At 40.0% G+C, this 27,498-nt stretch overlaps 1 protein-coding gene across 2 annotated transcripts in view; it reads right to left on the bottom strand.

The window, feature by feature from the left end:
• The window catches only part of iglon5 (IgLON family member 5), a 342,705-nt gene that overhangs the window by 39,956 nt on the left and 275,251 nt on the right, over positions 1 to 27,498 (bottom strand). For both annotated transcript variants that reach the window (XM_067447821.1, XM_067447820.1), the window contains exon 5: positions 13,034 to 13,165. In XM_067447821.1, the coding sequence (XP_067303922.1) occupies positions 13,034 to 13,165 (132 nt within the window). The remainder of the gene's footprint in view (positions 1 to 13,033; positions 13,166 to 27,498) is intronic.

Below are 27,498 nucleotides of genomic sequence, written 5' to 3'. Positions count from 1 at the left end.
GCCGGGGCGCTTTAACTGTTAAATTGGTGAAAACAAATGCCCTATTATTATCCTATGCAAATTGACATTTAAATGACTAAAAATTGCCTGCTCTGCGCAGAACTTCACCAAATCGGCTGGGCATGTGCGCCGCATTATTGTAAAGACGCGTGCAAACTTTGGCGGAGATCGGGCCCTCCAACTGTTAAACTGGTGAAAAACAAATGCCCTATATTATCCTATGCAAAATGACATTTAAATGACTAAAAATTGCCTGCTCTGCGCAGAACTTCACCAAATCGGCTGGGCATGTGCGCCGCATTATTGTAAAGACGCGTGCAAACTTTGGCGGAGATCGGGCCCTCCAACTGTTAAACTGGTGAAAAACAAATGCCCTATATTATCCTATGCAAAATGACATTTAAATGACTAAAAATTGCCTGCTTTGCGCAGAACTTCACCAAATCGGCTGAGCATGTGCGCCGCATTATTGTAAAGACGCGTGCAAACTTTGGCGGAGATCGGGCCATCAGTAGAGGCATACCAGTTTAAAAGGTAAAAAAATAAATTAAAAAAACACCCCATTTTCATGATAAATGAGCTGAAAATGCAAAATTTGACCTTTGACCTCTGCGATGCACATGTCACCAGGCTTGATAAAGTTTTAGCAACCAGCAGCTCAAAACTCAAGTGCTCAAACCCTATGGTCTATTTTTTATAGGCCTTTTTATACCCTTTTTATTGCCTTTTTATTAGGGGCCAAGCACCGAAGGTGCGGAGGCACCTATTGAAACCGTTGTCGCATTTTCTTCTTCCGCCATGGAGGTCTATGGCAGCCCATAGAACCGTTTGCGGGAAAGTTGTAACGATTGGACATTCTGATAGAGGGCAGTCCCAACATTAAATACACCAATTTTGGTGTCTCCAACTCAATCCCTCTAGCGCCACCACCTGTCCAAAGTTGCACTCATGTTTATGCTAATAACTTTTGAACCTTAAGGGCTAGAAACAAAATTCTTGTTTCCTCAGATTTCTGAGCTCCTGCCAATCCGAAAGCACCCTATGACGTCATTTCCGACATTATATGTGTCCCGCCATTTTGAATTTCCCCAAAATCCTACTTTTGCGAACTCGTCCTAGACTGTTCGTCCGATTTGCACGAAAATTGAACCAGATCATCTTCAGCCAGTGTCGACAAAAAGTTATGGAATTCAAGTTGATTCGTCAAATCTTTTCCGTTAAACGCGCAAACAAATTGTACGTAGCGCTTGCGAAAACAGACGTATGGCTGTATCTCCGCAACGCTTTATCGTATTCAGACCAAACTTGGTACATGTCGGCACAAGCATGTCTTGAGGCAACCTGCTGCGTTTCGGCGCAGCGCCACCTACTGGCCCGGAGATAGGAAAAATGGCTATTTTTGCTTTTTTTTGCTGAACCGTTTGCCCAAAAATCACAAAAGTGGTCTCGTCAGATTCGAGACGTCATGCCGAGTCGACTGATGTCCAATTTTACCATGTCGGCCATTTTGGCTGTCGGCCATCTTGAATTATGTGCCAAAATGCTGTATTTTATGAACGCATGAACGGATTGTTACGAAACTCGGCATGGGTCATCACCACGATGCCCTGAAGTAGCCTGAGAAGTTTCGAAACAGCGCCACCTAGTTGAGATTTTTTTTTAAAAGTGCTTATAACTTTGGGTGTGGTTGACTTATTTTCACGGGACTCATCTCCTTAGACTCCTGAATCGTTGCCGAGTCCAACGATACCACACTTGCCAGGTTTCGGCGTATGGTTTGTGCACCGTTGTAATTTAGCGCTTTAAGAAAATTAGCCGATATCTTCGAAACCACTGGTCCGATCGAGACGAAACCAGCGTCAGAAGTTCGGAAACATAGGTCGCTAGGCACAGTCGTGAGGCCAAATCTCAACATTTTGATAGTAAGGGGTAGTAAAATCCAATCAAAGTCAGGCGTCAGGCTGAAACCCTATTGGAACTGTTCATTTCCCCATGATGCATCATTTTCCAGCTAAAACTGCTCGGGCAGACCAAACCGTAAGTCGTAGAGACTTGAAACTTTCAGGGCTGGTAGTACTCACAACCACTGCAGACGTCACCGAAGCCCGCCCCGATCGGCCTGACGGGGGCGCTACAGCGATCAAAAGTACGAAACGGCGACCAAAAGTACGAAACGGCTCATAACTCCTCAACCGTAAGGCTTAGCCTCGAGTGTCTTATATTGCTGGAATCCTTGGCTCGAGACGGACAAAATGCATATCTCGGATTTGCTCGCCCTTCAGGCGCCAATTTCGAGATATTTTATACTTTTGCAAATTACTCCCAGCTTATTTGACTGATCGGAACCAAACCACTGCAGAAATGTTCTCTGGAGAGAGACTATCAATAATTATCAAAAAAATTAAAACATTTTGATTTATGGTTGCTAAGGGGAGCCAAAATGTTTGATGTGACCGGGACCTTATTTAATAAAATGGCTATAACTTGTGAACAGAACGAGATATTTCCACAAAATTAAGGTCACGTGTGAGTGAGATCAGTCTGAGATCACATGAAAAAAATCGCAACGATTGATCACTTGGTGGCGCTATAACAGGGGAAAAACTCATGAAACTGGCAATATACGCACCCAAACATTAGTCAGATGAAAATGGGCATTCATTGTCTTTATCCTTGGTGCCATGATAGTCTATGAGGACAATGGCGTATCACAAACAAAGCATACTTCATTGGCGCAATGCCCTGAAGGAGCCTGAGAATTTTCAAGCCAGTGTTTTTCACAGTATTCACCTCATTAGACTCCTGAATCCTTGCCGAGTCCAATAATACCAAACATTCCTGATTTCACCTTATGGTTTGTAAAAAGGTGTACTTTAGCACCTAAAAAACCTTTGCGAATGTAGGAAACAGTTAGTCCAATTAAAACAAAACCACAATAGGAAATTCTGAATACTTACATAGGTCAATAGCTAAACAATAATGACCAAAACAAAGCCAAAATTTTGGAGGAAAAAAAAAATCCAATCAATGCAGCCCATGCTGTCAAATATATTTTGCTATAACTTTAAAAGAAAATTAGATATTTACAACAAATTTGACATATATTTATGGACCCCTTTGAGGACACCTAAAAAAGCTATGATATTATATTTTTCCTTATTTAATTTACCCATGAATGCTCTTTCCCATCTATGATCTAAGTTTATTTGTTTATTTGGATCCCCATTAGCCAATACCTAGGCAGTGACTACTCTTCCTGAGGTCCCAAAAAGTAAAAAATACAAAACTACATTGAAGCTGCAAGAGGAATAAAAGGGTCCTCGCAACTGTGCCACCACTACCTTGTGGTTGTAGGAACACAGAGCACGGTGGGCAATATGAATTTAAGTATATAAAAATAGGAGGACTATATCAATCATTTGTATTTGCCACACTTCCTGCTACTGGGCTGTACTCTGATCAGAGGGTGGACCTGTGCCAGGACATGACCAATGCATCCCTGAAATGTCTGAAGAGAGTTTGTCAATTAAACTCTGCCCTGTAAATGCAGACTCGAAAAGACATCCTTATAAACCTGTCTCCGGCACGACAACTCCAATCTATCAAATGATCTTACGAATATCTATTTATCTAATATGACTTCTGAACTGTAATGTTGCCAGTTTAAAAGGTAAAAAATAATCATACACTGTTATACGCAAAATAATAATCATACACTGTTTGTTCGTCGGCCAGAGGAGAACTGGCACCCCGACTTAGCCTGGTTTCTCCCAAGATTTTTTTATCTCCATCCTGGCCCTGAAGGAATTTTGGTTCCTTGCCACCGTTGCCTTTGGCTTGGCTTGCTCAGTTGGGGACACCTTAATTTCAACTATATTACTGATCTGCCCGCATTGACACTACATGATAATTGAAATTAGCTGGATAACATCACCATTTTCAACAGAGCAGTTGTACAAAATCTGTTGCATTATTTTCCTGTTAAAACTGTGAAGCTGCTTTGAAACTGGACTTGTTAAAAGTGCTATATAAATAAAGGCGACTTGACCAGCTAGTGGCACTATGAATAACTAAAATTTTGCCGAAACATCAGACTTTGTCAGGATACCACGGACATGTTCAACAAAACTCAAGATCTTTGAAATTTAACATCATTAAGTCTATTAACTATTAGACTGACCAAATATGATGTTGTTTTGGTTCAATCTTAATTAGTAGTTAATCACAATTTACTCTTGCCCACAGGTGACAATATAACTGACTAAAAATTGACATGTAGACCACCATCAGTGCTCGGGCCCTAATTAAATCCACAACAATAAAATGAAACATACAAATCCCATTAAATGTCCCTTCCTTTTAAAACTCATTTTACTTCTTAAAATATGTAATATCTAATAGTAGTTCATTCTATATTTTCATTCCGATCGAGACGAAACCAGCGCCGGAAGTTCGGAAACATAGGTCGATAGCTATACACTAATTCCCAAATGTCAAAATATTGATAGTAAGGGGTAGTAAAATCCAATCAAAGTCAGGTGTCAGTCATTTTTTACGTGTTTTTTTCATACAACTGTTTATAACTCCAAAACAAAATGAGATATTTTCACCAAATTGGACAAACATATGTATGGGCTCACTCTGAGGACATATAAAAAATGGTGGGATTCTGCCTCTTGGTGGCGCTATAATAGAACAAAACATGAAATTCCCATTGACTTCAATGCGGTATTAGGGTATAAAATGCATATGCTATACTTTACGAATGCATTAGTGTATAATTACAAAACTCGGTATGTGTCTTCCGCTCTATGTCCTGAAGGTACTCAAAAAGTTTTCGGGCAACGCCACCTTGTTGTCAAAAGTTGTAATAAAGTGTACAAAAATGCTAATAACTTTTGATTAAATTAGCCTATTGCAATGAGACTGGTTATAAATCATTCTATGGCTCATGCCGAGAACATAGATAATAATAATAATAATAATAGATTTTATTTATAATGCACTTTTCATTCCGAAGAATCTCAAAGTGCAACAAGGGGGGGGGGGGGGGGAATAACAACAGAAAATGAATAACAAGTAAAAATATAAAATACTACAAACAATCAACCAACACAGAAAACAGAACAGAAAACAGAGCTGATGGTGAACAGAAACAGAGCTGATGGTGAACAGAAACAGAGCTGATGGTGGAAGTCTCTGTTAGCTCCGCAGCACACTGTGGGCCACTCCATGTTTTACATTTCTCCCAGCGGCAGTGTCCTGATGACATCGGCGAGGCAGGACAGCTGAAGACCAGATGATTGGTCTTCATGACGATTCAAACGATGGGGATCGCCGCAGCACCATGAAGGAGGCAGAACATTTTTTCGGGCACTTCTGTGGACACACCGGGGTCGGCGCAGAAGTCCAAGCCGCTCCACGGCCGCAATGCAGGACGGAACAGCGGCGCAGCCGAGAAGCGGAACATCCCAACATCATGCCGGACGCCGATGACGATGGCCCAGATGAAGCTAGCCCGGTGCAAACTTCAGCCACCATGCAGCTTAAGCCCAAGGGAGACCACCAGTGAGCAGTCGCGGCGAGAAAGTGAAACATCAAATGTCCACCAAACCAGAACCAACCAACCGCAGCAATTCAAACGTAAACATTAGAAGCGGTGGAAAACGGCGAAACGAGGAACAACGTCCTCTCAGTGGCTGCCAGCAATCAGCAACAGTCCCAATTGTAGCTCTGACTGTTAGACTAGTCACAAACATAAGGAAATAAAATAAAATCTAAATCTAATAGTACATTAACATGATCATTTGTGGGTGGAGAAGCGGCGAACAGACGACGCCAGCGTCCTCTCCCCCACGTTGCCTAGCCACGTTGCCATAGATACCAATTTTTCCCATATTTGGCAAACCTCTCTCCCCTCTATCTTGTTATTGGTTAAAAACCTACTTTTTCAAACTCGTCCTAGACCGTTTGTCCAATTTTCACCTAAATTAAATCGTATCGTCTTCAGACCATGTGAACAAATAATTATGGATTTCGTGTTGATAGACAAAACAGTTGTCATATACCACAGCAACGCAGTTGTGCTCTGATGCAAAAATTACTCTTGAGGCTGTATCTCTGGAATGCTTTGACATATTGACACCAAACTTTGCATGTGTCATTGTCTCCTCAATCTGACTACACCACATCAGTTTAGTAACAGTGCCACCTATTGGTCGAAAATGATAAACCATTAAATCATTATTATTGACTGTATTTAAAATTGTACTGCTTTTTTGCCTAAAATCAACTTAATAATTCTTTAATGGCTCATTGTTGCAGTTGGTTTGACAATTCCAGCCATGCTGGCATGTCTTGTCTTCTTCTTTGCGCTTGGCCCCGACAATTGCTGCTTGCAGCTATATTTAGGGGCCAAGCACCGAAGGTGCGGAGGCACCTATTGAAATCGTTAGTGTTCCTATTATTATTATTCTGCTTCTTCTTCTTCTTCTTCTTCTTCTTCTTCTTCTTCCGCCATAGGAGTCTCTGGCAGCCCATAGAACCGTATGGTAAAAAGTTGTGAAATTTGGCACACTCATAGAGGCCAGTCTGAGCTGTCACTATAGCAAATTTGGTGCCTCTAACTCAATCCCTCTAGCGCCACCACCTGTCCAAAGTTTCACTCATATTTATGCTTATAACTTTTGACCCCTAAGGGCTAGAAACAAAATTCTTTTTTCATCGGATTCCTTGGCTCAAGCCGATTCGATTTCACCCTATGATGTCATTTTCCGGTATGCAAATTTTCCCGCCATTTTGAATTTTCTGAAAAACCTACTTTTTCGAACTCCTCCTAGGCCGTTGCTCCGATTTTCACGAAAATTGAAACAGATCATCTTCAGAGCATGTTGACAAAAAGTTATGGAATTCAAGTTGATTCGTCCAATCGTTTTCAATAAACGCACAAACAAATTTTACGTGGAGGTTGCAAAAACACACTAAAGGCTATATCTCCGCAACGCTTTATCGTATTCAAACCAACCTTGGTACATGTCATCACAAGCATGACTTGAAGCAACATGCAGCGTTTCGGCGCAGCGCCACCTACCTGTCCGGAGATACGAAAAATGCCTATTTTGGCTTATAACTTCTGAACCGTTTATCCAAAAATCATAAAATTGGTCTCATTAGATTCAGGGCGTCATGCCGAGTCGACTGATATCCAATTTTACCATGTCGGCCATTTTGGATGTCGGCCATTTTGAATTATGTGCAAAAATGCTGTATTTTATGAACGCATGAACAGATTGTTATGAAACTTGGTATGGGTCATCACCACGATGCCCTGAAGTAGCCTGAGAAGTTTCGAAACAGCGCCACCTAGTGGAGAATTTTTTTTTTCAAACGCTTATAACTTTGGGTGTGGTTGACATATTTTGATGGGAGTGTGTTTTTTGGTCTCCTGAATCCTTGCCGACTCCAACGATACCAGACTTGCCAGGTTTCGGCATATGGTTTGCGCAGAGTTGTAATTTAGTGCTTAAAAAACATTTGCTGATATCTTCGAAACCGCTAGTCCGATCGAGACGAAACCAGCCTCAGAAGTTCGGAAACATAGGTCGATAGCTATACGCTAATGCCCAAATCTCAAAATATTGATAGTAAGGGGTAGTAAAATCCAATCAAAGTCAGGTGTCAGTCCTTTTTTACGTGTTTTTTCATATAAATGTCTATAACTCCAAAACAAAATGAGATATTTTCACCAAACTTGACACACATATGTATGGGCTCACTATGAGGACACATAAAAAAATTGGTGGGATTGTGCCTCTTGGTGGCGCTATAATAAAACAAAACATGAAATTCCCATTGACTTCAATGCAGTATTATGGTTTAAAATGCTAATGCTATAATTTAAGAATGCATTAGCGTATCGTTACAAAACTCGGTATGTGTCTTCCGCTCCATGTCCTGAAGATACTCAAAAAGTTTCGGGGTAGCGCCACCTTGTGGTCAAAAGTTGTAATAAAATGTACAGAAATGCGAATAACTTTTGATTAAATTAACCCATTGTAATGAGACTGGTCATAATACAGTCAATGGCTCATGCCGAGAACATGGATACCAATTGTGCCATATTTTGCAAACCTATCTGTCCTCCGTCTTGTTATTTGTTAAAAACCTACTTTTTCAAACTCATCCTAGACCGTTTGTCCGATTTTCACCAAAATTGATCCGTATCGTCTTCAGACCATGCTGACAAATAGTTATGGATTTCGGATTGATAGACAAAACAGTTTTCATATACCACTGCAACAGAGTTGAGCCATGATGCAAAAATTACTCTTGAGGCTGTATCTCTGCAATGCTTTGACATATTGACACCAAACTTTGCATGTGTCATTGTCATCTCAATCTGACTAAACCACATCAGTTTCGTAACAGTGACACCTATTGGTCGAAAGTGATAAACCATTAAACCATTATTATTGACTGTATTTAAAATTTGACTGCTATTTTGCCTAAAATCAACTTAATAGGTCCTTAATGGCTCATTGTTGCAGTTGGCTTGAGACTTCCAGCCATGCTGGCATGTCTTGTCTTCTTCTTTGCGCTTGGCCCCGATAATGGCTGCTTGCAGCTATATTTATTATTATTTCTTTTATTGTGACTCTTCAGCTAATTTTATAGTTGTTTGACACTTAAAATTAATAATTTCTTATTCTATTGTTTTTTATTCATTATTATGATTTATTTTAAAGCATGTGTCCTCTATAATTTAAAACGTATTTATGAATAAGTATATGATTACTCCAGTTTTCAGTGTCACATGATTCTTCTAAATCATTCTAATATGATTATTAATTATCAATGCTGAAATCAGCTGCTTCATATATTTGATGAAACCGTGATGCAGTTTTTAATAACTTTTTATGAACCAAAAGTTCAAAAGGCATTTATTTGAAATAGAAATCTTTTGTAACATTATAAATGTATTTACTGGCGTTTTGATTAAGAGTCCTTGGTGAATATAATCATTCATTTCTTTACACACACAAAAAAAAAACATTACTGACCCCAAACTTTTGAATGGTATTGTATGCACTTTGAAGATCTACATAAAGCATAAAAAATTCAATGATTTTTGTCCTGGAAATGTAATTGAGTTTCTATGCTTCTCACTGAAATAACACTTAAAGGGCCATGACACTCTAAAACACATTATTTGAGATGTTAACAGATACAGTATGTACAGGATGCACATCAATGGAAACAATAGCACTCATTATGTTTATAATTAAGGGTAAGTGGATATTTTGTTTTCCATTTCTTGGAGCTTTTTTGTTCTGATTTAAAAAGCAAAGCCAAGGGCATGAAAAAGGTAATATATGCGTGAATTGTGAGTTGTGATTGGCTGCTGTGGCTGGAGAGTACATGTCTACATCATCAGTCTCTGAGCTTTTCTCTGTATTTTCATAAGAATGAACTCTTTTAATCCAATGACTCTTCTTTTCGTTCACCTCTGCTTCATCTGTTTCTTTTCACTGTTAATTCTGTCCAGTATTAAGCAAAGTAAGGAACAGTCTCACACAGACACAGCGCAAGGTTTTGTTTCGTTTGACGTTACCTCCCGATCAGGACTCAGATATATATGTATATTCTCATTATTTTTTTTAACACATCAATAGTTATGCGGTGGCACAGAGTTAGACCCTTTTAATTCCACACATAAACAGCAACGCGTGCAGCATGACGGCACTTTTTGTTTTTTAAATCAAGCCTGCAGCCCTCTCAGATACTGAAGCCTCGATCGCCCCCCGGTGGCCGGTCCCAGTATAGCCGCACCTCCGTGTTTTCTAATGGACGCAAGGCAACAATAAAATTACACTTCAAATATTTTGTTCCCAAAGTTAGTTTATGTCAGTTATCATCACGATGATTTCATTTCAAGTGTTTGTTTTTTAAATAAGTTTAGTTTTAGTTAGTTATTTGATGCTATAAAAACGGGGTGTGTGAGATTGTTTTCTTTAATTGAATTTCTACATTTCCATTACTGTTTATTTCACACCAACATAATTAATTGTTCTGCATCTGTAAGAGTGTGGGCGAGCTTTTGATATCGCCGTTGTACTTCCTGCTCTCTACTGCGCAACTCCGGTCCCGGACTTTTTTTATATTTACTGTTGCACTAAAATCCAAAAGTGGAGAATTTATGTTATTTATTACTTGATTGTTCAAGCTACCTCACAGAAGTGCTCTATTTGTTAACAGAGTTGTTGAATGTTAAAATAAGGTGAATTAAATAAAAAATAAGGAACATCCTGGATTGTTTTTTTCGCTCTTCTTTATTCTTTTTTTATGTACTATAGAAGTATCGGGTCGGGACTCGGTATCGCCAGATACTCAAAATCAAATAACTCGGACTCGGACTCGAGGGCAAAAAAACCTGATCGGGACATCCCTAGTTTTACAACCTGATTGCTAAGGGAAATTATATGAATGATTTCTGTGAATGTGCATCTCTGAAGGGAACTGACTGTCTTAAGAAAAGTTTTGATGGCATTTTCTTTACATCTTCTTCCCTCTGTGTAACGTGTAGTGTTTAAAAGAGTTTAGATTCATGAAGACGGTGCATTCCGGTTACTTATGAATGGGAGAAAGTGTGACGCCCATATATGGTGAATAAGCCCCGCCTTCTAAATGAAAGAGCCAATTGTTGATTAGTAAAGGCATTGCATCACTGCAGCTGCTGTTAGAAGCTCCGGTTGCTATAGAAACAAGCAGTGTTCTTTAGGACTGCGTATGCGCATTCGTTTACTTCAGGCTGAATTTTTTTTTGTCATGATTCAAGCGTTTAGAAAAAAAAATTTATAAGACAGTTGTTGTCAGATTTCATTGGTGATTTCAAATAGGATATGATATTTTTAATCATAAGCTTGGCGAACAAGAGGAGCTGCACTTGCACACCCGAGAGGCGTTTCAAAGATGGCCGCTGAGTGAAATAACTTTTAAAAATATATTTCTGCTGTTCCATAAGTGCCACCCACAGACAGAGACTGGATTTTTATTCAGCTTGTGCTGTGCAGTTGTAAACTTTAACAAGTTAATTGAACATTTAATGTGCAATTCAGATAATAAGGAATCTAGGATTATTCATTATTGTCAAAGAAGATTGACAATTAGCATATAGTTTGAGTTGGCGCTATGGCTCTGTTCTGGGTAAGAGCTCCCTGCACATTATGCAGCCTAGCATGGATAAGAGCAGCAATAACCCCCCTTAGGGTAAACAGAACAGAACCAACATAATGCATTGCAGATATCATTAATGTCATAATATTATGACATAAATATCATGTTATAAAATTCAGGGGGAATCAGAATGCCAAATCCTGACTGGACGAGAGGAGGAGCTGGGGATGGAGGAGGCTGATTAGCTCCGGAGAACGCGATAGCATCTGATAATACTGAAGGAGATTATATGTGTATGCTTTGATAGACGTCATATTCCTATAGGTAGACGTGATCAGCTGACAGTCAGCTGATGCCAGCTTGACTAACGTGACCTTCCAGAAGTGACGCTACGAATAATTTTCTTCATTATCATTTATTTTATGGGAGGTTGTGAACCACTGCTCTAGTGCTCCAAACACGAACCAGCACTGTGTATGCGCACATATTTCATCATGTCTTCCTCAAATGTAATATATGTGCAAATAAGGGCTATACAGCAGTAGTTACGTTTGACCATGAATTATTCTGATACCCACAACAGACAATGTAGACCAAAAATTAAAAGAAGAGTGGACAATAAAGTAACTATGCATTTATTCTTTCTGTTAAACTAATGTGTATCATTTGTTCAGAGATTGACACTTTAAAGGGTAACTAAACCCTAAACCAACTTTTTTTAGTTAATGATCTGTAAGACTGTGGCTTTATTAATGCTGTTTATTGATTAGAGTAAATATTTTGACATTTGGGTATAAAGTGTTTTAATATTATAATATATGGTGTAAAAACGTCTTAGTGCTGCCCTCTTAAGGTTGAACGGAGGCTACTGCAGTCGAATTTTCCTATTGGACCTTGTGGTGCTTCGTGACGTAGGATGGTACTTCCAACGGCTCACTATCCACGCCCCTGGCACGAGCTCACCACGCCCTAAGAAATGTTTTCCCTTTATCACATGATGAGGACGGCTTCAGTCCAGTATGAGCGCTCATGTTACATAAAAGTAGAGAACCATTATGAATGAAACTCTCGTCACTTGCTTTCAACATCCTAATGAAGAAAATACAGATAAATAATGCAGTTGTAAGTACATGTTAAGCTTTTCTTCTGATATGTTTGCCACCCGTCATGTCTACAGATAATTCTCATACTTCAGACGCTTTCAGACAAACCCTGGCATTCAGTATAAGGATATGGCTGTTCAGTGTTCATAGATTAGTTAGTGATCTCATTCTCTCTTGCGCTGCTGCTTCGCTAGAATGAATGAATGAATGGATGAATGAAGGAGCATCGTCGGCATCGGGAGTTAACGCAGTTTGAGCCAGCGGCTCGATTGATAAGGCTCTGTGTCTACAGACATTTCACCCTCCTCCACTTCAGGTGAAGGTGGTGGAGAAAAGTCCTCTACTTTAGATGACCGCTCTGTTGCAAAGCTGCTGTTGTCACTCCAGTCACTATCCATCTTTGCGAGTCTGACAACTGTCAAACAAGTTGTCACTACGGGTCTCAGGTGCACGCCCCCCCGGTCAGCCCCGCCCTCGTCTCGTCCCCTCAGTCTCCGCTGGGCTCTGCCCACTTTTGCAGCATTTTTCAAATATTGCCAGAGGGCGGAGTTAGGCTGTGAACAGGGGTTTAGTTACCCTTTAAGTACAGTAATGAAGTGATGTTACTCAGGTTCTTTACAACCCCGTGGAGATGATGTAAAGATAGTTTAATTCTATAGACGGCTGACAGCAATTCAATTTATGTTTCCATTACACCCTCACAGAGTCTCAACGATCTCATTAGGATGTCAATGTGTGTTCCTGAAGACTCGACTTACAGTTGACTGTGACCTTGACGCGGCGTGTGTCTGGCGGCGCCACACCGTTATTGGTGATGCATTCAAAATCCTCTGCTTGATGCCGCTTGATTTCTGTGATTTCCAGAAATTCGCCCTCGCTCAGGAGACCGTCTGTAAAGACAAAAGACGAGAAGGTGATTGAATACACGCCGCCATGGTGCACAGTGTCATACGTGAGTGTAATTGGGAGGGTAGGTGCACCAGGATCATTGTTCCACACGGTCATATTAAACAAAACAAAAACGCCTGAGGACATGGAGCAGGGAGCATGGAGAACGACTTATCCGAGGCAACTCTCGGTCTGCGTACCACATGGGACGGTTCTCCGGAGTAACCAGCTGTTGAATGTCTTGCCCTGGAGCACAATGGTGATGCAGGAATTCACAGATTTAAACTCGGCTCTTTAAGCGCTACTCTAAAATGACTAAACTGTTTCACCCAATCCCTATAAGTTTATTTCAACAGTGTTCAAGGTGAACCGTGCTCGCTGTGGAGTCAAGACATCTGTAAATATGAATAAAAGATGAATATGAGGCAAACATACAAAATGTCACATTTTATTATTGGTTGTTTCAACAAATTCATGTTTTACCAACTAAGAGGAACAGCACTTTCACCCCCCTATCTAATGTGCATTGGGCAAATTGACTCTAAAATTGACGTTTCTAAGTGATCACCTGTGTCCCGTAGCATTAAAGGTGCAGTGTGTAGTATTTAGGAGGATCTATTGACAGAAATGCAATTTAATATACATACCTATATCAGTGGTGTATAAAGACCATATATAATATGTTTTTATTATCATAGAATGATTCATTTCTATCTACACACACCTCGGGTCCCCTTACAGTAAAGTTGCCATTTTGCTCCGTCACGTTTCTACAATGGCCCTAATCGGACAAACTGCTCTATAGAGAGCTAGCTAAACTCTGCTCTCACCGACAAAGACATTTTTGTCCTGTGTCCGCCATCGTAGCTTTTCTATGTGCTTAGAAAGGGAGAGGTGAGCGGTGGGTGGTTGCAATTCACAACCTCACCACTACATGCTGCTAAAATTTACACACTGAACCTTTAATTGTTTACAAATAAAAACCTTGATAAAAGCCTTGATGAGATATATATATATATATATATATATATATATATATATGGTGTGGTCCTGGTCAAGACAATCTCCTGAACTCCAAACTAAATGTCAGAAAGGGAAAGAAAGGTGATTTAAGCAATTTTGAGCATGGCATGTTTGTTGGCGCTAGATGGGCCGGTCTGAGTATTTCAGAATCTGCTCTGTTACTGGCATTTTACGCAAAACCATTTCTAGTTTTACAAAGAATGGTGTGAAAAGGGAAAAACATCCAGTATGCGGCAGTCCTGTGGGGGAAAATGCCTTGTTGATGCTAGAGGTCAGAGGAGAATGGGCCGACTGATTCAAGCTGATAGAAGAGCAACTTTGACTGAAATAACCACTCGTTACAACCGCGGTATGCAGCAAAGCATTTGTGAAGCCACAACACACACAACCTTGAGGCGGATGGGCTACAACAGCAGAAGACCCCACCGGGTACCACTCATCTCCTGTACAAATAGGAAATAGAGGCTACAATTTGCACATGTGTTGCCTGGTCTGATGAGTCTCGATTTCTGTTGAGACATTCAGATGGTAGAGTCAGAATTTAGCGTAGACAGAATGAGAACATGGATCCATCATGCCTTGTTAAGTGGTGGTGGTGGTGTAATGGTGTGGGGGATGTTTTCTTGTCACACTTTAGGCCCCTTAGTGCCAATTGGGCATCGTTTAAATGCCACGGCGTACCTGAGAAATGTTTCTGACCATGTCCATCTCTTTATGACCACCATGTACCCATCCTCTGATGGCTACTTCCCAGCAGGATAATGCACCATGCCACAAAGCTCGAATCATTTCAAATTGGTTTCTTGAACATGACAATGAGTTGACTGTACTAAAATGGCCGCTACAGTCACCAGATCTCAATGTGGATGTGGTGGAACGGGAGCTTCGTGCCCTGGATGTGCATCCCACAAATCTCCATCAACTGCAAGATGCTCTCCTATCAATATGGGCCAGCATTTCTAAAGAATGCTTTCAGCACCTTTTTGAATCAATGCCACGTAGAATTAAGGCAGTTCTGAAGGCGAAGGGGGTCAAACAGAGTATTAGTAATGATCTATATATACACACACTCACATAAAGGATTATTAGGAACACCATTACTAATACTGTGTTTGACCCCCTTTCGCGCACACACACACACACACACACACACACACACACACACACACACACACACACACACACACACACACACACACACACACACACACACACACACACACACACACACACACACACACACACACACACACACACACACACACACACTAATGTGGTAAGAAGCCGTGTAATAAGTGGGATAATGTACATCAAGCCAGTTGTTATCGCAGAATAAACCCATTCAGGGTGACGCAAGGGTGATGCCTGATCAGGTTTATTCTGTGATAACAGTCTGGATGTACATTATCCCTTACTTAATATGCTCCCGTTCATAGAGATATTTAGATGGATGCCAAGGCTTTTTAATTCAGGCAGAATCTATCATCTCTAACCTAGTTTGTTTGAGGTCTTCCATGGATACAATGGGAAGTGTTTTCCTCTAACTGCCAACTCAGTGTGTCAAAATACTATTGGATGAATTGGCAGTGGGCGGAGTCACGCAGATCAAAACAAAAATATACATTCTGACAAGGAACACATATTTCAAGTCGAACTGGCTGTAGCATTGTATTTCAGAGAAATGTGCATTTTAACTCAGCATGTTTTCTAAATATCTACAAACATACAGGGAGTGCAGAATTATTAGGCAAGTTGTATTTTTGAGGATTAATTTTATTATTGAACAACAACCATGTTCTCAATGAACACAAAAAACTCATTAATATCAAAGCTGAATATTTTTGGAAGTTTTAGTTTTTGGTTTTAGCTATTTTAGGGGGATATCTGTGTGTGCAGGTGACTATTACTGTGCATAATTATTAGGCAACTTAACAAAAAACAAATTTATACCCCTTTCAATTATTTATTTTTTACCAGTGAAACCAATATAACATCTCAACATTCACAAATATACATTTCTGACATTCAAAAACCAAACAAAAACAAATCAGTGACCAATATAGCCACCTTTCTTTGCCAGGACACTCAAAAGCCTGCCATCCATGGATTCTGTCAGTGTTTTGATCTGTTCATCATCAACATTGCGTGCAGCAGCAACCACAGCCTCCCAGACACTGTTCAGAGAGGTGTACTGTTTTCCCTCCTTGTAAATCGCACATTTGATGATGGACCACAGGTTCTCAATGGGCTTCAGATCAGGTGAACAAGGAGGCCATATCATTAGATTTTCTTCTTTTATACCCTTTCTTGCCAGCCACGCTGTGGAGTACTTGGACGCGTGTGATGGAGCATTGTCCTGCATGAAAATCATGTTTTTCTTGAAGGATGCAGACTTCTTCCTGTACCACTGCTTGAAGAAGGTGTCTTCCAGAAACTGGACTGGGAGTTGAGCTTGACTCCATCCTCAACCCGAAAAGGCCCCACAAGCTCATCTTTGATGATACCAGCCCAAACCAGTACTCCACCTCCACCTCGCTGGCGTCTGAGTCGGACTGGAGCTCTCTGCCCTTTACCAATCCAGCCACGGGCCCATCCATCTGGCCCATCAAGACTCACTCTCATTTCATCAGTCCATAAAACCTTAGAAAAATCAGTCTTGAGATATTTCTTGGCCCAGTCTTGACGTTTCAGCTTGTGTGTCTTGTTCAGTGGTGGTCGACTTTCTGCCTTTCTTACCTTGGCCATGTCTCTGAGTATTGCACACCTTGTGCTTTTGGGCACTCCAGTGATGTTGCAGCTCTGAAATATGGCCAAGCTGGTGGCAAGTGGCATCTTGGCAGCTGCACGCTTGACTTTTCTCAGTTCACGGGCAGTTATTTTGCGCCTTGGTTTTTCCACAGGCTTCTTGCGACCCTGTGATTGTTTGATGATCACGCTTCAGAAGCTTGGCTATTTTAAGACTGCTGCATCCCTCTGCAATATATCTCACTATTTTTGACATTTCTGAGTCTGTCAAGTCCTTCTTTTGGCCCATTTTGCCAAAGAAAAGGAAGTTGCCTAATAATTATGCACACCTGATATAGGGTGTTGATGTCATTAGACCACACCCCTTCTCATTACAGTGATGCACATCACCTAATATGCTTAATTGGTAGTAGGCTTTCCAGCCTATACAGCTTGGAGTAAGACAACATGCATAACGAGGATGATGTGGTCAAAATACTCATTTGCCTAATAATTCTGCACTCCCTGTATTATGGTATTTTTAGTATGGTATTATGGTGTTTATGTTTTAGTACAATCAAAAAAATACATACAACACCTTTAAAGGGGTCATAAATTGAGAAATCTAAATTTCCTTGAGCTTTTGACATATACGAGGTCATCATAAGAATATACTGTAAGTTTCAGAACTGAACACTTCCTTGTTAGTCCAAAAACAGCTTTTATTGTAACCAAGCCCAGAGAACGACTCATAGTGGAATGAGCCAATCGGTGAAAGACCGCCTCTGCAGGAGAAGATCAACGCCTACTTCATCATCACACCTTTAGCCCCGCCCACTGGAGTGTTAGTGAGATGATGAGGAGAGAAGAAGAGCGATACAGGATCACTGCACTAAAAATAACATTACCTGCCAAAGGATCCTAATGTTAGGAATGTTTTTTTGGGAAATCAGTCACAGTTTCGGCACAGGCTTTGCAAACAGACTCTTATCATATGGAAAATCTTATATACGCACGACAGAATCACTCGCTTCATTTAAAAGACAGGTAAAAACTCATTTCTTTCATGGGGACACTAAAATTATGATCTAAGTTATTCAACTTATTATACAAATAAAATGTATGAATTAGGTCTTATTGAATTCTATAAACTATAATACTGATCTGCCAACATTGTCGCTGTATGATAAATCAAAATAAGCTGATAACATCACTGTTTTCTCCAGTACGACTGTACAGCCAAATCTAATTTTGTCGCAATATTATCCTGTTTGACACTATGAAGCTGCTTTGACACAATCGTGATTGTAAAAGCGCTATATAAATAAAGTTGATTGATTGATTGATTGATGAGCATTTACTCTTATCATAAAAAAAACCAAAAAAAACCCACTAAACTCTTCCTCCTCTATTTTTCTTTTCTTCCCTTTTTCTGGTTTTTGCTACTCTGAGTAGTATACAAATCTTGGTATTTAGGGCACTTTTTGGGTTTTCTTCGCCTCTTCTTGACGGATCCTGAGTTGTAAGTCACTTTGGTTAAAAGCGTCTGCTAAATGCATAAATGTAAATGTAAATATGGACTTGACAATAATGTAAGTAACCGTGTTAATTCTAACGCCTGATCTGAGACCAGTGATTTCTGATATGTAATGATTCATGTACAGTCAGATGTTCTTTGTCTGTGTGTCAGTAAATCAAAACAGTGACTAAACGCTTACCTTCAAATTGTTTCTCTTAGTAGGATGAAAATAATATGGTTAATAGTGATTAATAATATGTAAAATAATAGTGATCAAATTATACACAGAAAGCGATCAAAGAACACTCCCTTTACAATCGCTGGAGATGCCAGCGCGAGTTTATCAGTGACTGAGTTCTGGACACGCACCAAAACTCCCGTAAAAATCAACTAATCTCTTATTTACATTGTGTTAGTTATGATGAAAGCATTCGTTAGTGTGCAGAAATCGAGTTGTGATGACAAGATCACAGCATTCATGAGCTCAACATGTCTGTGATTGGCTACAATGCTCATCAATGCAATCTTTCATGCCACGATCTAAATATAATGTAACAGACCTAAATATAATGCCATATAATTAAATATAATGCTATAACCAACAATAGTAATAGTAAAAACATGCAAAAAGTTTTTGAAAGAGTTAAACAAGTAATACTAGCTATGTCATATGCAAAGATGTCAGCCAATCACAGCATGTCTCACAGCAGTGTATACAAATTAGGGGTGTTCCGATCGATCGGCAACCGATCTCAATCGGCCGATAATCACTTTGGGATGATTGATCGGCGGTCTCTAAAAAGGCGGATCTCATAAACCGATCACATGCTGACGACACAACGACGCGCGCCTGCCGTGAGAGCGAGGGCACGACATGCAGTGGCACAGTCTCATTCTCTTTCCGGCACAGGAAAAATTATTATAATGCTGAAGGTGAGGTACAATTCATATTCTGGATTAAATAACTTAAGAAGTCATTTGAAAACTTTCTGTGAGACGCAAGTTCACAAACAGAGCGAGTGAATCACCGCGTGCTCTCTCTCTCTCTCTCTCTCTCTCAAAGTGGGCAAATGGCTTCACATCAGCGCATCGCATCTGCAACTAAAATCGAGATGCGCAGTTGACACAAGATTTGCCACTTGCACAATCGAAGTAGTGTCGCATCGTCACTAAAGTTTATCATTTGCATTTATTGTTAAGTAGCCTATTTTTTTTTTTAGTAAGGACTAGCTTTTGCCACTTTTGTAAGGATTAATCTAATTTATTCAGGGAAGACCAATTTACATTTGATTATTTATTAAATTTCTTACCTCAATACTAATGTTAGACCTACCTGAAAAAAATGTCTTTAAAAACAAAAATGCACTGCATAATCAAAGATTTAGGTGAGATAATGTATAACAAAAGAGTCACCTGAAAGAAATAATCAATTCCCTGAATGAATGTCTGTAAAATTCCCTATAAATAATTCGATATGATAAAAAGAAGGCTTCAAATAGGTCAGTATCTGTGATCAGATCGGCAGATACTGCTTCATGTGATCAGCTCCAAAAATCCTGATCAGAGCACCCTTATCATTTAGGAAGGATGGCATTGGCATACAGTAGCTTATTTAATTTTTTGGATCTGATGTATTTGTTTCCTTAACTACATCAGATGTTCATTATAATAATAACAAGAAAAAAAAACTTGTCTTTTTTTTGTCCTTTGTGACAGTAGCCAGTTTTGGTGTAACAAGTTTTACATTTAGGCAGACCCTTTTACTGTTTGTATACAATGATGACGTAGCAACGTATGCGCGCATTTTGGCAACAAACTGTGGTGAGAATCAGCAGCATGTCAAGCTACATGAGCGGATTTGTACTTTAATAGCAACTATGTTGCTTGCATACATTTCTCAGATGGTTATTTTGCAATTAAACTATTAATAAAATCCTTACAAATGAAATTGATAAGTAGTGTGATTATTGATATGATAATCTGGGGGTGGGGGGTACATTATGCATTATACACACCAGTGGCAGCCAATGTTGGGAGGTTTATTATAATGCATTAAGTTTCAAATGCAGTAAATGTTTTACAAATGTAATTTTTTTATGCGAGCATTTTTATGTCCTCGTTCCAATCAATGCATTTAATCGCCTGCAGCCACAGGTACCACCGGTTCTTCTGAAACGAATGTGATCCTGTCGAAATCCTTTAAAACTTAAGCCCATTGGTGGAATAGCGATTAGTGCAACCGAAAACGCAACAGCCAGACATTTTGATGCTGGGAAACCGTTTTGATAAACTTTCAGAGTTGCTAACACGTTAGAACCACTAGGGAACAACACCACTTCCGTTGCCAAAATGCGCGCGCAACTCTTTGATCACGTGGGCTGTAAAAGGGTCTATATCTGCCAATTATTAAATGTAATCAGTGTTTTAAGAGGCTCCATCCCATTAAGCTGATCTGATGTGTGTTGGTCTGCCTAACCGCTCTGTTTGGAATCATTTTATTTTACTTTGCTTTATTTGGCAATGATGGCCTACAGTAGCCTTAAGTTATCTAATTTTCTTAAATAAACACTTGGTGGTTCTTTAAGATATTGACTCCAGCCTATTTCTACAGTTTTTTTTCTCAATACAGTTAATTTAGAGTAAGTTTAAATGGTGCAAACTCTGTAAGATTATAGATAAAAGATTCCCATTCCCCTGCCATTCTGTGATCGGCAATCGGAAGATCATGATCTTGGTGATCGGTAATCGGCCCCAAAAATGCTGATCGGAGCATCTCTAATACAAATAGACAATTTTTGATGTAAAAACCATATAAGTGCACCTCAAGACAAATTATAACTTCACAGATATTATAACCTTCACACTTCACTCCTCTCTTCAAACTAAACAAGTACTGAAGATTATATAACCTTCAGACTTCAAATTAAAATTCATGCGATGAACATTTTCTTTTCTAGTTATGTTTGCAATTCAGTTTGGAGCATCTAGTGGAGCAGAAATCGCAAACTTCACCTTGATTAAAATTAATTTCAACAGAATAAAATTTATTTATTTAACAAGAGCGATGAAAAGAGGAGGCGAGTGACAAACGGTCCGTGGAGTAAACTGAAAGGCTTTTGATAAGAAACTCGTGTCTGCGTCGCCCTCAGATAAACATCACAGAACGTGTGTCGGGTAATGCGTCAGTGAGCTTTATTTACTGGCCATTGTGAACTCTACAAAAAGACAGTCTCGCATTTCTGAGGCACTTCTTTCCCTTTAGCGAGACGAAACAGACAACAGCAGAAATCAGGGACAAAGGTGGATTTGCTTCTGTGTGATGAAAGTGGATGTTATTAGTACAACAATGAAGCGAGAACGGATTCGTGCAAGCGTACTTTGTTCTTTTTCAACTATAATAGTCAGACTGTGGAACGGCAGACAAAAATCTGGGTGTCAACCAGAATAATCCACTTCTTAGTCTCTCTCTGGCTTCAGCCAATCACAAAGGCAACCGCACACCTTTTAATTCACAACCACCGGGACTTTATGCCACAAATTCGGCACCTTTTCTAATTGAAGATTATTCCTGGGGATTATTAGCACAGCTACTGAACTGGAGAGGATTATTTGCAGCTGCCGATGCCACCGACTGAGCACACGCTGGGGTTTACAGCAATGTTATTCACTCTTTCCATTAGCGTAATAAATATCGTTCCCCTGTGACATCTCCGTCAGGCCGTCTGAGCACCTATTTCAACCCGCTGGGGAGGAAAAAATAATCTTATCCTGACAAAAAGGGTTTACAGGTAAAAAGACACATGTCTGGCACACTTCGAGCTGAGATGTTTACTTATAAGACGCCATTTGTATTTATTTCTCACAGTTGTGGCAAGCACATTCCCATGAGGCCAGATGCTTTTTTGCTCCAGCTGGAAAATGTCAGCGAAACGACAAAATCAGCTTAAGAATTGCTTTCAAACAGCTGGATGGAATCAAACAGGGATTCCTACCGGATCTAGATCCATGTTAAATAATAAACATAATGATACCATAATTAGTTTTTAAATTATATTAAATTAAATGTTATATATTTCCACTTGTACAAAACTACAAGTTTTGTGTTTGTTTTTTTTCCCCATTTTATTTGTTGCACCTATTTCTTTACACTAGTAGTCTAGATCAATCAATATTCAGAAACTGGCTGTTATTTTTTTCAAGGTGCGTGTGTAGGGGGGAGGGGATTATGATATAATGAATTATGATATTTTTGGGTTTGGGTTTCATTTTTGGGTTATTTATTTAGACAAAAAAATAGTGACAAAAGAAGTGTGAAGGGTAGTGAAGCGACGCAACTGAGACTGGTGTGTCACATGGTAATGACAACATGGTGAATGTAGTACATCTAGGCTGCATTTACACTGCAGGTCTTGATGCACAATTCCGATTTGGTGACTATATCCGATTTTTTTCACGACCCGCTTACATCATCTTTTCAAAAGCGACCCGTATCCGATATTTGCATTTACACTGTACACTGGGAAAAGACGTTCTTAACCGGTGAAAGGAAGTAAAACAGCGCGATATGCGATGGACGCAGACAAAATGATTGCACAATGTTTTGCTGTCTGCACTGTTCTACACATCTTTTAAAGTCGGCAAAACATTTCTCTCTTAAGGCGGAGAAAAAAAGGAGAGCCCTTGACGGGGTTGCCAGGTTTTCACAACGAAACCCGTCCAATTGCAACTCAAAACTGTGTTAAAATAGCCCAATGCCGCATGAAAACCGCAGACTTGGCAACACTGGATCGCAGTTTGTGTCCACCTGAGTTGACGTCATTCGCCTCCGTCCTTTTTTCAATGACGTACGACTCTCATTTACTGGGGAATATCCGATTTGACCGCTTATGGCAGACGCTAATGCACGCATCCGAATCATATCGGATTTATTACCACATATGAGTGAGGCCTGAATCCGATATGAGGATATCAGAATTCATGCGTTTTTTTACTGCTTACACGTTCACGTGTCATATCCGATCTGTGCCACATGAGAGGAAAAAATCGGAATTGGGTCACTTGAACCATGCAGTGTAAATGGGGCCTTAGATTAAATTTATACTATATAGAACATACTCTTTTAGCAGTTGCAAAGTAATTACTTTTTCAAAATAAGTACCTTCTCAAGAGAGTGTGATTTCAGACGCAGCCTGCCATTCAGATCTGCCTCAGATAACTTCCTATAAAAATCTAGTCAATTCCCGAAGACGAAATCCAGTCCCGTCCCACAATCCAGTCCCGTTTCCTCATTCCAGAAGCCATTTCACTCGGCTACAAAGGCTACGTTGAGACTGACAGTCCAAATCTGAATTTTGTCCATATCCGATTTAAAAATATTATCAGATTTAGCAAGTCTGAAAGTCCAAAAATCACAAGAAATGTGGATTTTCTTTTTCAAATCCATTTCTAGCAACATTCGTATGTGGTTTGAAATCCTATTCTAATCTGTTTCAGTCTGACCGCTGCGATCGGATTTTGCTTGGTTTATGTAACTTTCTCACATCACGTAAAACATAAATGTCAGATGCTGGTATAGAAAACATGCTTAAAGTCGTTGCAGAAACAAGGTTGTGTTGTTTCAAAGTGCCGGACGAGCAGACCAACGATGGGATATAACGGAGACAGCGAGGAATAAAGCTGCTGATTGGTGTATGCCTACCAACTCAACATCATTGCCACAGAAACCAATGGCGATATCCTGGAAAACGAAGAGCGCATGGACACAAATCGGATCTGAATAGATGCGATTCACAATGTGGACGTTAATAATTTTAGATTCGATTCCAATCGGATACACAAATAATCGGACAGTGCGAATATAGCCAAAGACTATCGCAACTTTCGATTCATGCTGACTTTAAAGGGATAGTTCACTTTAGAGGTCTTCACGGGGCACCCGAGACCCGTGGACCCAGGATCCGACCCGGGACCCGTACGGGTTCGGGTCTATTTTTTAAATGGTCAGCCGGGTCCGGGTCGGGTCCTAATCTATTACTTCGGTTCCCGGGTCTGTTAATGTTGTAGCCTATGTAATACGTCAATCGGACTCGGAGAACACCTGGCCGTGAGAGTCAGCGCGTCTTGTGTGTTTTGTTTAATGCATGCGCGCGGTAATAATGTACTCAAGAGTAGATTTCAAATCAGCAACAAGACCTCAGGTGAACTGTCACATAAATGTTTTCTGTGATGCTCAAATTGCGTAAAAAAAGGCTCATATTTCAGGTTGCTCCAGCTGACGCGCGAGTGCAGTCTCAAGCGCGTGTCATGCTTCTATGGCAACCCGAGCTTCCGCAGTGACTGTGATGACTTTAAAAATAATATGAATGAACCGTCTTGTTTAATCTTAAAGTTCTGCTAGTCAGACTTGGCTCAGAGAGATTATGGCAAATAAATAATGGTAACGCAAGCGGCCATGGCACTAAACGAGCAATAGTTATTAGTTCAAAAGGGCAAACAGTCAAAGTTATTATGCGAATTAACTCAAATCCGTCACTGTGAAATAAAATGGACTTTTACAGCTGAAATGAGTGAATTAAGCATGCTTGGAACAATTAATGAGGAATATTGTAATACATCACAATCAAGGTACAAGGAAGGGAGACAACGGCTATATATCGTTAGGTAGGCTGACTGAGACAAAGTTATTTTTCGCAGCTTGTTCATTAACTTGTTAACAGCAGTTTATTGTGTAATATGAGACAATCGGGTCCAGTCGCGTCTGTGTCTTCCCGGCGGGTTCGGTTCCAGCTATCAAATAATAGACGGGTCCATGTCGGTTCCGGGTAATATATTTTTGGCATTTTTCGGATCTGCACGGGTCCGGGTCCAGTTTTTGAAATAATAGACGGGTCTGGGTCGGATCTGTGTTGAACATTGCGGGTCTCTTCGGGTTCGGGTGCGAATTTTTGGACCCGTGAAGACCTCTAGTTCACTTTAAAATGAAAATCCTGTCATCCTTTATTCACCCTCAAGTTGTTTCAAACCTGTATGAATTTCTTTCTTCAGCTGAACACAAGGGAAGATATTTTGAAGAATGTCTTGAAGAAGTAATACTATGTAAGTCAATGGCTCCAGTTTGGTTACTGACATTCTTCAAAATATCTTCCCTTGTGTTCAGCTGAAGAAATTCATACAGGTTTGAAACAACTTTGAGTGTGAGTAAAGGATGACAGGATTTTCATTTTAAAGTGAACTATCCCTTTAAGGCTGTGTCCGAAATCGCATAATTCCCGACTATATAGTCTGAATTTACAGTACTCATAAAAAGTAGGCAAAAAGTACCTGGATGACCTACTACTCCCGGCCATATTCTGAAGTGTGCATACTTTACTATCCCATGAGGTCACGAGAGAGTAGCCTGACGTGATCATACTCAAGTCTAGTCAGAATATGAGTCTGATGCTCCATTGGGCTGTGATTATGGGGCGCTTCAACCGAACCAGGAAAGACCTCAATTGGACAGACCTACAACCAATCAGAGCAACGAAGCGACGCATAACGTTAGTCGTCAAATGTCAAAAGAACTCAACTGCACTGTGTTGCCAAGTCCGCCTTTTTTTTTGCGGGTTGTTTTCCATGTCCACTTGTTGAAGCGACTATTATGTGATATTTAGACCCATGAGTGCGAATTTTAGCAGGCAACCTTGAAAGTAGTTGTCGCGTTTTGCTGTAAAAACTTGGCAACCTTTCTGCACGCACGCTGAAATAAACGATCTTTGCCGGTGTTGTAAAAAAAATAAAAGAATTTAATGATACACAGAGAACTTACCCAACATGATCATCATTTCAGAGAAATTGTGATGGGGAATGCATATACAGTCTTGTTCAAAATAATAGCAGTACAATGTGACTAACCAGAATAATCAAGGTTTTTAGTATATTTTTTATTGCTACATGGCAAACAAGTTACCAGTAGGTTCAGTAGATTGTCAGAAAACAAACAAGACCCAGCATTCATGATATGCACGCTCTTAAGGCTGTGCAATTGGGCAATTAGTTGAAAGGGGTGTGTTCAAAAAAATAGCAGTGTCTACCTTTGACTGTACAAACTCAAAACTATTTTGTACAAACATTTTTTTTTTCTGGGATTTAGCAATCCTGTGAATCACTAAACTAATATTTAGTTGTATGACCACAGTTTTTTAAAACTGCTTGACATCTGTGTGGCATGGAGTCAACCAACTTGTGGCACCTCTCAGCTGTTATTCCACTCCATGATTCTTTAACAACATTCCACAATTCATTCACATTTCTTGGTTTTGCTTCAGAAACAGCATTTTTGATATCACCCCACAAGTTCTCAATTGGATTAAGGTCTGGAGATTGGGCTGGCCACTCCATAACATTAATTTTGTTGGTTTGGAACCAAGACTTTGCCCGTTTACTAGTGTGTTTTGGGTCATTGTCTTGTTGAAACAACCGTTTCAAGGGTATGTCCTCTTCAGCATAGGGCAACATGACCTCTTCAAGTATTTTAACATATGCAAACTGATCCATGATCCCTGGTATGCGATAAATAGGCCCAACACCATAGTAGGAGAAACATGCCCATATCATGATGCTTGCACCTCCATGCTTCACTGTCTTCACTGTGTACTGTGGCTTGAATTCAGAGTTTGGGGGTCGTCTCACAAACTGCCTGTGGCCCTTGGACCCAAAAAGAACAATTTTACTCTCATCAGTCCACAAAATGTTCCTCCATTTCTCTTTAGGCCAGTTGATGTGTTCTTTGGCAAATTGTAACCTCTTCTGCACATGCCTTTTTTTTAACAGAGGGACTTTGCGGGGGATTCTTGAAAATAGATTAGCTTCACACAGACGTCTTCTAACTGTCACAGTACTTACAGGTAACTCCAGACTGTCTTTGATCATCCTGGAGGTGATCATTGGCTGAGCCTTTGCCATTCTGGTTATTCTTCTATCCCTTTTGATGGTTGTCTTCCGTTTTCTTCCACGTCTCTCTGGTTTTGCTCTCCATTTTAAGGCATTGGAGATCATTTTAGCTGAACAGCCTATCATTTTTTGCACCTC

Source organism: Pseudorasbora parva, chromosome 7, assembly GCF_024679245.1.
Source record: "Pseudorasbora parva isolate DD20220531a chromosome 7, ASM2467924v1, whole genome shotgun sequence".
NCBI lineage: Eukaryota > Metazoa > Chordata > Actinopteri > Cypriniformes > Gobionidae > Pseudorasbora > Pseudorasbora parva.
Note: the sequence above shows the minus strand (reverse complement) of the source record. Positions and strands in the feature narration are given on the sequence as shown.